The 15,395-nt window shown below is 40.6% G+C and overlaps 1 protein-coding gene across 1 annotated transcript; it reads left to right on the top strand.

Annotated features, from left to right (window-relative positions):
• Positions 1–5,689: 5,689 nt before the first annotated feature.
• LOC110498416 (Ig lambda chain C region) lies at positions 5,690–10,121 on the top strand. The gene is made up of 5 exons (XM_036955368.1): positions 5,690–6,106; positions 6,734–7,084; positions 7,293–7,316; positions 7,507–7,613; positions 9,726–10,121. Exons 1-5 carry the CDS (start codon positions 6,091–6,093, stop codon positions 9,747–9,749), a joined length of 522 nt encoding a protein of 173 aa, XP_036811263.1. The 5' UTR covers positions 5,690–6,090; the 3' UTR covers positions 9,750–10,121.
• The last annotated feature ends 5,274 nt before the right edge of the window (positions 10,122–15,395 follow it).

Genomic DNA, 15,395 nt, shown 5'->3' with positions numbered 1-15,395 from the left:
ACCAGGAGTCTAAACTATCCTAGATTATACACTGACCTCTGGAGGGTAAATGTCAGATTACACAGAAATCAACCCAGGAGTCTAAACTATCCTAGATTATACACTGACCTCTGGAGGGTAAATGTCAGATTACACAGAAATCAACCCAGGAGTCTAAACTATCCTAGATTATACACTGACCTCTGGAGGGTAAATGTCAGATTACACAGAAATTAAACCAGGAGTCTAAACTATCATGGATTCAATTCCATGACTTGAGATATAAAGCAAAAATAAAACATATTTAAGATATTTAAGAGGGGAGGGGGGGGTTGTTGGGTGAAGGGGGGGGGCGTTTTAGAGACTTAGAGAGAGGCGTCAACTCCATTATAGGACGAAACGGAAACAAAACATTACCTGTCCCCTCCTGTTCCTCTGTCTTCTCTTCTGCTTCCTCCCTTCTGCTTTTCTTAGCGCTGTTGACAGAAATAGAAAGAGTCCGTTTGGAACAGGAACCCCCATAGCAACACACCTGCTGCTACAGGCAGATACTGAGAAGGAGAGATGGGTAGAGAGATAGAGAGAGAGACCGGGTGGGGGGAAGGAGGGAAGAGAAAGATGAGAGAATGAGAGAGAATTAGTGTTTTTGTGTGATGCTTTAACACTGTGGGGACAGGGGGCCACGGTGATATATTCACATAGAGACGCCGTACAAAAACCTCCTCCCATTCACTTTCGTACAAAAACCTCCTCCCATTCACTTCCATACAAAAACCTCCTCCCATTCACTTCCATACAAAAACCTCCTCCCATTCACTTCCATACAAAAACCTCCTCCCATTCACTTCCATACAAAAACCTCCTCCCATTCACTTCCATACAAAAACCTCCTCCCATTCACTTCCATACAAAAACCTCCTCCCATTCACTTTCGTACAAAAACAACCTCCTCCCATTCACTTTCATACAAAAAAAACCTCCCATTCACTTTCGTACAAAAACCTCCTCCCATTCACTTTCGTACAAAAACCTCCTCCCATTCACTTCCATACAAAAACCTCCTCCCATTCACTTCCATACAAAAACCTCCTCCCATTCACTTCCATACAAAAACCTCCTCCCATTCACTTTCGTACAAAAACAACCTCCTCCCATTCACTTTCATACAAAAAAACCTCCCATTCACTTTCGTACAAAAACCTCCTCCCATTCACTTTCGTACAAAAACCTCCTCCCATTCACTTCCATACAAAACCCTCCTCCCATTCACTTTCGTACAAAACCCTCCTCCCATTCACTTCCATACAAAACCCTCCTCCCATTCACTTCCATACAAAACCCTCCTCCCATTCACTTTCGTACAAAACCCTCCTCCCATTCACTTCCATACAAAAACAACCTCCCATTCACTTCCATACAAAACCCTCCTCTCGTTCACTTCCATACAGGATGGGTCTGGGGGAAATTCACACACATTGAGGAGACTGTTAAGGAGCCTGGAGAGATGCTTCTCAAGAGATCAATAATACTGAAGAGGATTTTCTTCGTAACATCAAGTTAAATTCATTAGATATTGTAGTTTGTTTGATTCCTGGTTGACAACAAAACGTATTCTAAACCAACTAGGTGATGGTGTTTTAAAGTCCCCATGGATTGTCTGTTCATTTCCCCTAGAGGATGAATGACAGAGAGATCTGAGGTAGTATCTGTTCTCTGTATCTCTGTTCATTTTCCCTAGAGGATGAATGATAGAGAGATCTGAGGTATTATCTGTTCTCTTTATCTCTGAGTATCTCTGTTCATTTTTCCTAGAGGATGAATGACAGAGAGATCTGAGGTAGTATCTGTTCTCTGTATCTCTGTTCATTTTCCCTAGAGGATGAATGACAGAGAGATCTGAGGTAGTATCTGTTCTCTGTATCTCTGTTCATTTTCCCTAGAGGATGAATGACAGAGAGATCTGAGGTATTTAGTATCTGTTCTCTTTATCTCTGTTCATTTTCCCTAGAGGGTGAATGACAGAGAGATCTGAGGTATTATCTGTTCTCTTTATCTCTGAGTATCTCTGTTCATTTTTCCTAGAGGATGAATGACAGAGAGATCTGAGGTAGTATCTGTTCTCTGTATCTCTGTTCATTTTCCCTAGAGGATGAATGACAGAGAGATCTGAGGTATTATCTGTTCTCTGTATCTCTGTTCATTTTCCCTAGAGGATGAATGACAGAGAGATCTGACGTAGTATCTGTTCTCTGTATCTCTGTTCATTTTCCCTAGAGGATGAATGACAGAGAGATCTGAGGTAGTATCTGTTCTCTGTATCTCTGTTCATTTTCCCTGGAGGGTGAATGACAGAGAGATCTGACGTAGTATCTGTTCTCTGTATCTCTGTTCATTTTCCCTAGAGGATGAATGACAGAGAGATCTGAGGTAGTATCTGTTCTCTGTATCTCTGTTCATTTTCCCTAGAGGGTGAATGACAGAGAGATCTGACGTAGTATCTGTTCTCTGTATCTCTGTTCATTTTCCCTAGAGGATGAATGACAGAGAGATCTGAGGTATTTAGTATCTGTTCTCTGTATCTCTGTTCATTTTCCCTAGAGGATGAATGACAGAGAGATCTGACGTAGTATCTGTTCTCTGTATCTCTGTTCATTTTCCCTAGAGGATGAATGACAGAGAGATCTGAGGTATTTAGTATCTGTTCTCTGTATCTCTGTTCATTTTCCCTAGAGGATGAATGACAGAGAGATCTGAGGTAGTATCTGTTCTCTGTATCTCTGTTCATTTTCCCTAGAGGATGAATGACAGAGAGATCTGAGGTATTATCTGTTCTCTGTATCTCTGTGCATTTTCCCTAGAGGATGAATGACAGAGAGATCTGAGGTAGTATCTGTTCTCTGTATCTCTGTTCATTTTCCCTAGAGGATGAATGACAGAGAGATCTGAGGTAGTATCTGTTCTCTGTATCTCTGTTCATTTTCCCTAGAGGATGAATGACAGAGAGATCTGAGGTAGTATCTGTTCTCTGTATCTCTGTTCATTTTCCCTAGAGGATGAATGACAGAGAGATATGAGGTAGTATCTGTTCTCTGTATCTCTGTTCATTTTCCCTAGAGGGTGAATGACAGAGAGATATGAGGTAGTATCTGTTCTCTGTATCTCTGTTCATTTTCCCTAGAGGGTGAATGACAGAGAGATATGAGGTAGTATCTGTTCTCTGTATCTCTGTTCATTTTCCCTAGAGGATGAATGACAGAGAGATCTGAGGTATTATCTGTTCTCTTTATCTCTGAGTATCTCTGTTCATTTTTCCTAGAGGATGAATGACAGAGAGATCTGAGGTAGTATCTGTTCTCTGTATCTCTGTTCATTTTCCCTAGAGGATGAATGACAGAGAGATCTGAGGTAGTATCTGTTCTCTGTATCTCTGTTCATTTTCCCTAGAGGATGAATGACAGAGAGATATGAGGTAGTATCTGTTCTCTGTATCTCTGTTCATTTTCCCTAGAGGGTGAATGACAGAGAGATTTGAGGTATTTTTGGAATAGGAGAGTAGCGATGTGACACTGGAAGTGTGCCCTACTTTGGAAATGGAACAAAGCTCACTGTTTTAGGTAAGTTAACTTCTTAAAGATTCATAATATGTATGTACATATGTAACCCTGAAGGTGTTTCGTTGCCAACAAGAGTCTCCTAAAGTGGTCAATCTGAACTAAAGGGTTGATGTGAAAACGCTGTGACTTCTAACCAACCAGCCTTCTTTGGCAATGGAACCAAACTCACTGTTTTAGGTAAATACTTCCTACTTTCTTATCGTGAAATGTATGATTTTTTTATTTTCTTTCTTCATAAAAACATGAATAATTGACTAAAAACAAGCATTCTTAAAGTATTTCTTATGCCAAAAGCATAGAACAAGGCAGTAGTAGTTGGTCCATTACTGCTCAGTATGTCCGCACTGTGACAACTATAATCCTGCAATCTTTGGAGCGGGAACCAAACTGACTGTTCTGGGTAAGAGAATATTCACCATGATGGAACTAATGGGTCTCTATGTGTGGTGTAGTAGCATAGTGATGTGAAGAGTTAGTTGGTTGTGGATTCAGTACATTAGATGAGTTCATACTAGTGTTACTCCACTCAATGCTTTTTTGATGTTAAGCCGGTACACTGTGCCAACTATGAGGCACATTTCGGTTCAGGCACCAAATTAACAGTTCTCGGTAAGTAATCTGTACACTATGTTTGCCTTTATGTGTCGTTTGAGTTAGACAAACGACAACGTAATTGTGAGGAGAGAGATGTGATATCCTAGTAGATGATAGTATGTTTGTCTCATCTATGTGTTCTAAACTGGTGAGAACAGGGTGTTGGTTGGTATTAGGAGAATAGATTTATCAAAGGTCGGGATCGAGGATGGAAAGTTCTAGAAAACAGCACAGCTAGAGACTAAATCCATATTAGAGCAGTGTTCCACTGTACTGTGCTAACGGTGCCGGTCAGGCTGACTTCAGCGGAGGAACCCGGTTAACTGTTCTAAGTGAGACAAAACACCAAAATGAAAATAATACAATTAACCAAATGACTGTTGGAGATGAAAACCTCTTACATTTCATTAGAAAAATAGTCACAATAATGTATTTGGTTATAATTTAGATTATACCCGTGGCTGAGTTACTGTGAAGAGTATTTGAATGTACTTCTAACAGAGTAACAAAGGTTGAGAAAGTCCAGAGTCCTTGTCAGAACTAGAGACTTTAGGAGACAGCCTTGTCGCTCTGCGCTCGTACTCGGGAAGCCATAGACTTGGAGCCGGCACCAAACTCACCGTTTTAGGTCAGAAAATATACTACCAAATGTTACGTACTAGCATGGAGAAAACGTGTCCAATATTCTGCAATATAAAAAAAGTAACACTTTAAAAGGTTATTTTAATGTAACTGGATCACAGTAAAAACATCAGTTATCTTCCTCTAACATTTTACCCAGCAAGGTATCAGACCCAGGATTGAAAAAGTGGTCTGGTTCTATGCCCAGACCCAGTCTACATCTCTCATGGTATTGAGGTATAAAGTGGTCTGGTTCTATGCCCAGACCCCAGTCTACATCTCTCATGGTATTGAGGTATAAAGTGGTCTGGTTCTATGCCCAGACCCCAGTCTACATCTCTCATGGTATTGAGGTATAAAGTGGTCTGGTTCTATGCCCAGACCCAGTCTACATCTCTCATGGTATTGAGGTATAAAGTGGTCTGGTTCTATGCCCAGACCCAGTCCACATCTCTCATGGTTCTAGTTGTTATCAGCTCTGTTATGAGCGGTGAGTTTCAGCGGCGGCACCAAAACTCACAGCTCTGGGTGAGAAACCCGATGATTAAATGTGTATAGACTCTTCTAGATACAACCCACATTGATGTATCTGTTAATGACAGACTGGATGATTTCTAATCGTGTGTAAACCACAGATGAAGAGAAATAGATACGTAGAAAACAATGTTGAAAATCCTCCCAGACGTTAGTTTGAATTCATCTACACGGTGTTGGATCAGTTGGAAGAAACCCTTTTAATAGTTCAGACCAAGGAAAGTAGTAGAACCGGGTCAGAACTGGGTCATACTACAGAGCCTGTAAAGTAGAGCATGGTATCTCTCCGTGGAACACGGAGAAGGCAGAGTTTGGTCCAGGAACCAGACTCACTGTTCTAGGTAAGAGATTCACCTCTTAAAAGTATTTATACACAATATTGAAATCATTTTTAATAATGGGTTGAATTCTAGTTGATTGATTTGGTATATTAGTTGAACATGCAAATGTTCAGGAGGGGTTTGTTTTAGTCCTGTGAATAGAGCTAACAGAGAAAGAGAGTTAAGCTCTGTTGACATGAACATGCTTAGAAATACAGTACTAACCCCTTTGGTAAAGACAAACTACAGCAACTACAGTATTAACCCCCTTTGGTAAAGACAAACTACAGTAACTACAGTATTAACCCCCTTTGGTAAAGACAAACTACAGCAACTACAGTACTTGCTAGCTTGCATCAGCCTGGTTTTCTGTCTGTGAGTATGTGGTGTGCTCTGGTGCTTATCCTGCCTACTTTGGAGAGGGAACCATGCTAACAGTTCTGGGTAAGGACGCTGTAAAAATACTGTAAAAATACTGTAAAAAAAACTGTAATAATACTGTAAAAATACTGTAATAATCGTATATTATAGCTTTCATGTTCGACGGTCTTGACAATGACTTTGGCAGCTGGGTTGCAAAGAGGTTCACTCTGAGATGCTGAATGAAATGTTGTGTTATTATGGGCTTGTCGGGACACAGCATTTGGTGGTTCATGTTGCCTTGATGTTACTGGACCGGTTTATAGAAGGAGATAGACAGGACCGGTTTATAGAAGGAGAAAGACAGGACCGGTTTATAGAAGGAGATAGACAGGACCGGTTTATAGAAGGAGATAGACAGGACTGGTTTATAGAAGGAGATAGACAGGACCGGTTTATAGAAGGAGATAGACAGGACCGGTTTATAGAAGGAGATAGACAGGACCGGTTTATAGAAGGAGATAGACAGGACTGGTTTATAGAAGGAGATAGACAGGACCGGTTTATAGAAGGAGATAGACAGGACCGGTTTATAGGTGTCATTTCTGTCTCATCTCTTTTAAAGCACTCAGGTTCAGGTATGAGTCGACAATAAACAGAGCCATTGATTGACTGTTAAAGGTTAAAGCTTCTTCTATTTCCTCCCTGCAGAGCCAGACATCCCTGTCACTCCACCCAAAGTCAAAGTCCTTCCACCCTCCACTAAGGAGTGTGAAGATAGAAACAAGAAGAAGAAGAAGACGTTGGTGTGTGTGGCCACCGACTTCTACCCCGACCACGTCACTGTGTTCTGGCAGTTAAATGGAGGCGCCAACATCACCGATGGAGTGGGGACCGACAACACTGCCTTGAGGGATGAAAACAGACGCTACAGTATCACCAGCAGACTGAGAGTCCCAGCCAAGACATGGAACACGGCCTCTAACAGATTCACCTGCACCGTCCGCTTCTTCAATGGGACCGATGACGTGTATGTTGCAGATCACATGAACGGAGAAGAAGGTATGGTCAAATAATTATGAACTAAAACACTGTCCTTGTTCATGAGAAGAAACAGGTTTCATTGAACGACAATAGTATGCTACTCTTTTTTTTTGTTGTCATTCTCTAGTAAAATCGTAAGTAAACTAGTGAGCTTCTCTACATCGTTATGTAGAACTAGGATGTACATTAGCCTGTGTCAAACACTGCTTTTTTCTTCCATGTCAAGGTGCTGATGGAGGGATGACGACAGGTAAATGTGCCCATTCTATACTGAACTACTTATTGTTCATGCCAAATACATGGAAGATACATATAACCTATAGTTTACATAATACTGTTTACAATACTATCATATTTTAGTCATGCCTAATCTGCGGAAACAAATATTAACCCGACAGCATCTTAGTCAAGGTCATTTCAATGTCTTATTGTCCTTGTAGAGTACTACGTGAAGAGCACCCAGACTGCCAAGCTGGCCTACAGCATCTTCATCGCTAAGAGTACCTTCTACGGCCTGGTCGTCATGGCTCTGATTTGGAAGTTTCAGGTGAGTTCACTGCTACTATGATGAGGGACATCGCACAGCCTTCTCTCTCTTCTTCAATCTATGTCTTGTGCCAGCTAGCCTGGTCCCAGATCTGTTTGTGCTGTCTTGCCAACTCTTATGGTCGGCATGACAACGACATACAGTAGGAGTTGACAGGAAAGCGCAAACAGATCTGGGACCAGGCTAGTTTTGTGCTAATAAAGGTATCCTGTATCTCTGCTTCCCATACAGACACCATACTGTCTTTATCCTGTATCTCTGTGTTCCCATACAGACACCATACTGTCCTTATCCTGTATCTCTGTGTTCCCATACAGACACCATATTGTCTTTATCCTGTATCTCTGTGTTCCCATACAGACACCATACTGTCTTTATCCTGTATCTCTGTGTTCCCATACAGACACCATACAGACACCATACTGTCTTTATCCTGTATCTCTGTATTCCCCATACAGACACCATACTGTCTTTATCCTGTATCTCTGTGTTTCCATACAGACACCATACTGTCTTTATCCTGTATGTCTGTGTTCCCCATACAGACACCATACTGTCTTTATCCTGTATCTCTGTGTTCCCCATACAGACACCATACTGTCTTTATCCTGTATCTCTGTGTTCCGCATACAGACACTATACTATCTTTATCCTGTATCTCTGTGTTTCCATACAGACACCATACTGTCTTTATCCTGTATCTCTGTGTTCCCATACAGACACCATATTGTCTTTATCCTGTATGTCTGTGTTCCCCGTACAGACACCATACTGTCTTTATCCTGTATCTCTGTGTTCCCCATACAGACACCATACTGTCTTTATCCTGTATCTCTGTGTTTCCATACAGACACCATACTGTCTTTATCCTGTATCTCTGTGTTCCTATACAGACACCATACAGACACCATACTGTCTTTATCCTGTATCTCTGTGTTCCCCATACAGACACCATAATGTCTTTATCCTGTATCTCTGTGTTTCCATACAGACACCATACTGTCTTTATCCTGTATCTCTGTGTTTCCATACAGACACCATACTGTCTTTATCCTGTATCTCTGTGTTCCCATACAGACACCATACAGACACCATACTGTCTTTATCCTGTATCTCTGTGTTTCCATACAGACACCGTACTGTCTTTATCCTGTATCTCTGTGTTCCCCATACAGACACCATACTGTCTTTATCCTGTATCTCTGTGTTCCCATACAGACACCATACTGTCTTTATCCTGTATCTCTGTGTTCCCATATAGACACCATACAGACACCATACTGTCTTTATCCTGTATCTCTGTGTTCCCATACAGACACCATACTGTCTTTATCCTGTATCTCTGTGCTCCCATACAGACACCATACTGTCTTTATCCTGTATCTCTGTGTTCCCATACAGACACCATACTGTCTTTATCCTGTATCTCTGTGCTCCCATACAGACACCATACTGTCTTTATCCTGTATCTCTGTGCTCCCATACAGACACCATACTGTCTTTATCCCGTATCTCTGTGTTCCCATACAGACACCATACTGTCTTTATCCTGTATCTCTGTGTTTCCATACAGACACCGTACTGTCTTTATCCTGTATCTCTGTGTTCCCCATACAGACACCATACTGTCTTTATCCTGTATCTCTGTGTTCCCATACAGACACCATACTGTCTTTATCCTGTATCTCTGTGTTCCCATATAGACACCATACAGACACCATACTGTCTTTATCCTGTATCTCTGTGTTCCCATATAGACACCATACAGACACCATACTGTCTTTATCCTGTATCTCTGTGTTCCCATACAGACACCATACTGTCTTTATCCTGTATCTCTGTGCTCCCATACAGACACCATACTGTCTTTATCCTGTATCTCTGTGTTCCCATACAGACACCATACTGTCTTTATCCTGTATCTCTGTGCTCCCATACAGACACCATACTGTCTTTATCCTGTATCTCTGTGCTCCCATACAGACACCATACTGTCTTTATCCCGTATCTCTGTGTTCCCATACAGACACCATACTGCCTTTATCCTGTATGTCTGTGCTCCCATACAGACACCATACTGTCTTTATCCCGTATCTCTGTGTTTCCATACAGCGCTCCTCAGATAAACAGATGTAATTGATCCCTGACCGAGACCAGGCCACCCGTGGAAGCTGAGCTCGGTGGACTGGAGGGCGTCATGTGTGGCATAAGGCTCTGGTGAAAAGTAGAGCACTATAAAGTAGTGCACTATAAAGTAGTAGAATAGGATGCCATTTGGGACGAAGAACAAACCCATTTCTGTCATGTGATTACAATGTACAGTGTGCTGTCTATTATCTGTCACTTACTATACAATGTGAGGATGTATTTTATCGTCCCCAATAAACAGAATCATTATTCATGTATTCACTGAGTGTACAAAACATTAAGAACACCTTCCTCATCCTCCCCCTTGAATTTGTCGGGGCATGGACTCTACAAGGTGTTGAAAGCATTCCACAGGGGTGCTGGCCCATGTCTCAATGCTTCCCACAGTTGTGTCAAGTTGTCTGGATGTGTTTTGGGTGGTGAACCATTCTTGATACACACGGGAAACTGTTGAGTGTGAAAAACCCAGCAGCATTGCAGTTCTTGACAGAACCAGTGCACCTGGCACCTACTACCCTACCCCCGTTCAAAGGCACTTAAATATTTTGTCCTCTGAAGGACACACATGCACAATCCATGTCTCTATTGTCTCAAGGCATAACAATCCTCAATTTAACCCGTCTCCTCCCCTTCATTCTACACTGATTGAAGTGGATTTAACAAGTGGGATCATAGCTTTCACCTGGATTCACCTGGCCTATTTATGTCATGGAAAGAGCAGGTGTTCATAATGTTTTGTTCACTCAGTGTATGTGAGTTCATTCAGGAAGTGTGACAAAAACATATAACATTAACTTACAAAACCAACATTTATGTTAATGTTTGTATTATTTTTGTTACAGGAATTAAGTCATAGTGTGTACAGTATAAATACATGTTGCTTTCCAATTTCAATGTTTTCCTGATGAACAACACATTCAATAATGTGCAAATAGAGGCGTCCGGGTTTGGCCCCGGTAGGACGACATTATAAAGAACAATTTGGTTTTTAACTGACTTGCCCAGTTAAATAAAGGTTCAATAAAATATATATATATAATTAGTCTGTTCAAGTGTCTTTTTATCAGTCTGAGTTGTCAGGTAACGTTTTCCTTCAACACGTTGTGACATCTGCTCTAGTAGAGAAGGGCTTCCTAAAATACATTTGGTTGATTTTCATCATCACTTGTTACTATATACTCACTTGTTACTATATACTCACTTGTTACTACATTACTCACTTGTTACTATATTACTCACTTGTTACTATATACTCACTTGTTACTATATTACTCACTTGTTACTATATTACTCACTTGTTACTATATACTCACTTGTTACTATATACTCACTTGTTACTATATACTCACTTGTTACTATGTACTCACTTGTTACTATATACTCACTTGTTACTATATTACTCACTTGTTACTATATTACTCACTTGTTACTATATACTCACTTGTTACTATATACTCACTTGTTACTATATACTCACTTGTTACTATATTACTCACGTGTTACTATATTACTCACTTGTTACTATATACTCACTTGTTACTATATACTCACTTGTTACTATATACTCACTTGTTACTATGTACTCACTTGTTACTATATACTCACTTGTTACTATATTACTCACTTGTTACTATATTACTCACTTGTTACTATATACTCACTTGTTATTATATACTCACTTGTTACTATATACTCACTTGTTACTATATACTCACTTGTTACTATATACTCACTTGTTACTATATACTCACTTGTTACTATATACTCACTTGTTACTATGTACTCACTTGTTACTATATACTTACTTGTTACTATATTACTCACTTGTTACTATATTACTCACTTGTTACTATATACTCACTTGTTATTATATACTCACTTGTTACTATATACTCACTTGTTACTATATACTCACTTGTTACTATATTACTCACTTGTTACTATATACTCACTTGTTACTATATACTCACTTGTTACTATATACTCACTTGTTGCTATATTACTCACTTGTTACTATATACTCACTTGTTACTATATTACTCACTTGTTACTATATACTCACTTGTTACTATATACTCACTTGTTACTATATACTCACTTGTTACTATATACTCACTTGTTACTATATACTCACTTGTTACTATATTACTCACGTGTTACTATATACTCACGTGTTACTATATACTCACTTGTTACTATATACTCACTTGTTACTATATTACTCACTTGTTACTATATTACTCACTTGTTACTATATACTCACTTGTTACTATATACCCACTTGTTACTATATACCCACTTGTTACTATATACCCACTTGTTACTATATTACTCACTTGTTACTATATACTCACTTGTTACTATATACTCACTTGTTACTATATACCCACTTGTTACTATATTACTCACTTGTTACTATATACCCACTTGTTACTATATACCCACTTGTTACTATATACCCACTTGTTACTATATTACTCACTTGTTACTATATACTCACTTGTTACTATATACTCACTTGTTACTATATACCCACTTGTTACTATATACTCACTTGTTACTATATACTCACTTGTTACTATATACTCACTTGTTACTACATTACTCACTTGTTACTATATTACTCACTTGTTACTATATACTCACTTGTTACTATATTACTCACTTGTTACTATATTACTCACTTGTTACTATATACTCACTTGTTACTATATACTCACTTGTTACTATATACTCACTTGTTACTATGTACTCACTTGTTACTATATACTCACTTGTTACTATATTACTCACTTGTTACTATATTACTCACTTGTTACTATATACTCACTTGTTACTATATACTCACTTGTTACTATATACTCACTTGTTACTATATTACTCACGTGTTACTATATTACTCACTTGTTACTATATACTCACTTGTTACTATATACTCACTTGTTACTATATACTCACTTGTTACTATATACCCACTCGTTACTATATACTCACTTGTTACTATATTACTTGTTACTATATACTCACTTGTTACTCAATAATAAAGTTGTAAATGTGATTATTTGACTGACACTTATTTCCACCTAAGAGAAGTTGGTAATGTTGACACCTTTGAATGATTCATTACGACTGACTTCCCTCAAAGAGCTCATTTCATGACTCAATACCCAGTCATTATCAGGCTCTTTAAAACACATACTGGCATGTAGTCCTGTTTCCAGTCCCTCCCAGCATGTGGGTGATGACTGAACACGATACACTGTTTGTGACATTACCCAGATACAGGAAATAACACCTGAAATAAGGTCAAGAGATGGTAAATATTTCACTTCACCTGATGTAACGGTTCTCTTCTGATGAGGAATAGGATGGATCGGACCAATGCGCAGCGTTGTAAATGTTCATGTAATATTTATTAGAACAGAAACACTAAACAAAATAACAAAGAGATTGAAACTAAAACAAAACAGTCCTGTATGGTGAAAACACAGAAAACAACAACCCACAACCCATAGTGGGAAAACAGGCTGCCTAACTACCCACAACCCATAGTGGGAAAACAGGCTGCCTAACTACCCACAACCCATAGTGGGAAAACAGGCTGCCTAACTACCCACAACCCATAGTGGGAAAACAGGCTGCCTAAGTATGGTTCTCAATCAGAGACAACAACAACCCACAACCCATAGTGGGAAAACAGGCTGCCTAACTACCCACAACCCATAGTGGGAAAACAGGCTGCCTAACTACCCACAACCCATAGTGGGAAAACAGGCTGCCTAAGTATGATTCTCAATCAGAGACAACAACAACCCACAACCCATAGTGGGAAAACAGGCTGCCTAACTACCCACAACCCATAGTGGGAAAACAGGCTGCCTAACTACCCACAACCCATAGTGGGAAAACAGGCTGCCTAACTACCCACAACCCATAGTGGGAAAACAGGCTGCCTAACTACCCACAACCCATAGTGGGAAAACAGGCTGCCTAACTACCCACAACCCATAGTGGGAAAACAGGCTGCCTAACTACCCACAACCCATAGTGGGGAAACAGGCTGCCTAACTACCCACAACCCATAGTGGGAAAACAGGCTGCCTAACTACCCACAACCCATAGTGGGAAAACAGGCTGCCTAACTACCCACAACCCATAGTGGGAAAACAGGCTGCCTAACTACCCACAACCCATAGTGGGAAAACAGGCTGCCTAACTACCCACAACCCATAGTGGGAAAACAGGCTGCCTAACTACCCACAACCCATAGTGGGAAAACAGGCTGCCTAACTACCCACAACCCATAGTGGGAAAACAGGCTGCCTAACTACCCACAACCCATAGTGGGAAAACAGGCTGCCTAACTACCCACAACCCATAGTGGGAAAACAGGCTGCCTAACTACCCACAACCCATAGTGGGAAAACAGGCTGCCTAACTACCCACAACCCATAGTGGGAAAACAGGCTGCCTAACTACCCACAACCCATAGTGGGAAAACAGGCTGCCTAACTACCCACAACCCATAGTGGGAAAACAGGCTGCCTAACTACCCACAACCCATAGTGGAAAAACAGGCTGCCTAACAACCCACAACCCATAGTGGGAAAACAGGCTGCCTAACTACCCACAACCCATAGTGGGAAAACAGGCTGCCTAACTACCCACAACCCATAGAGGGAAAACAGGCTGCCTAACTACCCACAACCCATAGAGGGAAAACAGGCTGCCTAACTACCCACAACCCATAGAGGGAAAACAGGCTGCCTAACTACCCACAACCCATAGTGGGAAAACAGGCTGCCTAACTACCCACAACCCATAGTGGGAAAACAGGCTGCCTAACTACCCACAACCCATAGAGGGAAAACAGGCTGCCTAACTACCCACAACCCATAGTGGGAAAACAGGCTGCCTAACTACCCACAACCCATAGTGGGAAAACAGGCTGCCTAACAACCCACAACCCATAGTGGGAAAACAGGCTGCCTAACTACCCACAACCCATAGTGGGAAAACAGGCTGCCTAAGTATGGTTCTCAATCAGAGACAACGATCGACAGCTGCCTCTGACTGGGAACCGTACCAGGCCAAACACATAGAAATACAAAACCTAGAACACACAACATAGAATGCCCACCCCAACTCACTGACCAAACTTAAACAGAGCCATAAAAAAGGAACTAAGGTCAAGACATGGTAGATAGATTCTGTCTCTTTGGAGCTGAAACTCTCTACAATTTTGATTTCAACTGTTTCTTTCCATCGAGGGAGTATATTGTGATGTTTATGTCTGTATCACGCCCGATTTCTGAGAAACGCACCGCTTCCTGCTTTCCTGCCCACACAGACAGGAAGTTTCCGTGACACTCTGCAGCGCTGCAGTGCATCATGATCTCAGACCTACCGACGCTCAGGCTGAACAGATATACATCGCCTTCAGAAAGTATTCCGTGTCATTTTGTTGTTACAATATAAACACATTTACCCATCTACACACAATACCCCATAATGACAACGGGAAAACGGGTTTTTAGACATTTTTATGAATTCATCTGAGTCAAATCTTATTTTTCCACAAATAAGGGGAGTTGCGTTCACAACAGTCTAAAATCATGCAAGTTGAACACCGAG

Source organism: Oncorhynchus mykiss, chromosome 19 (genome assembly GCF_013265735.2).
Source record: "Oncorhynchus mykiss isolate Arlee chromosome 19, USDA_OmykA_1.1, whole genome shotgun sequence".
NCBI lineage: Eukaryota > Metazoa > Chordata > Actinopteri > Salmoniformes > Salmonidae > Oncorhynchus > Oncorhynchus mykiss.
The sequence above is the reverse complement of the archived record's forward strand: the minus strand, read 5'-3'. Positions and strand labels throughout refer to the sequence as shown.

Coding starts and splice junctions, on each gene's coding strand:
- LOC110498416 (XM_036955368.1), top strand. Junction 7,085..7,292: donor TCACATGAACGGAGAAGAAG/GTATGGTCAAAT, acceptor TTCCATGTCAAG/GTGCTGATGGAGGGATGACG. Junction 7,317..7,506: donor TGATGGAGGGATGACGACAG/GTAAATGTGCCC, acceptor TTGTCCTTGTAG/AGTACTACGTGAAGAGCACC.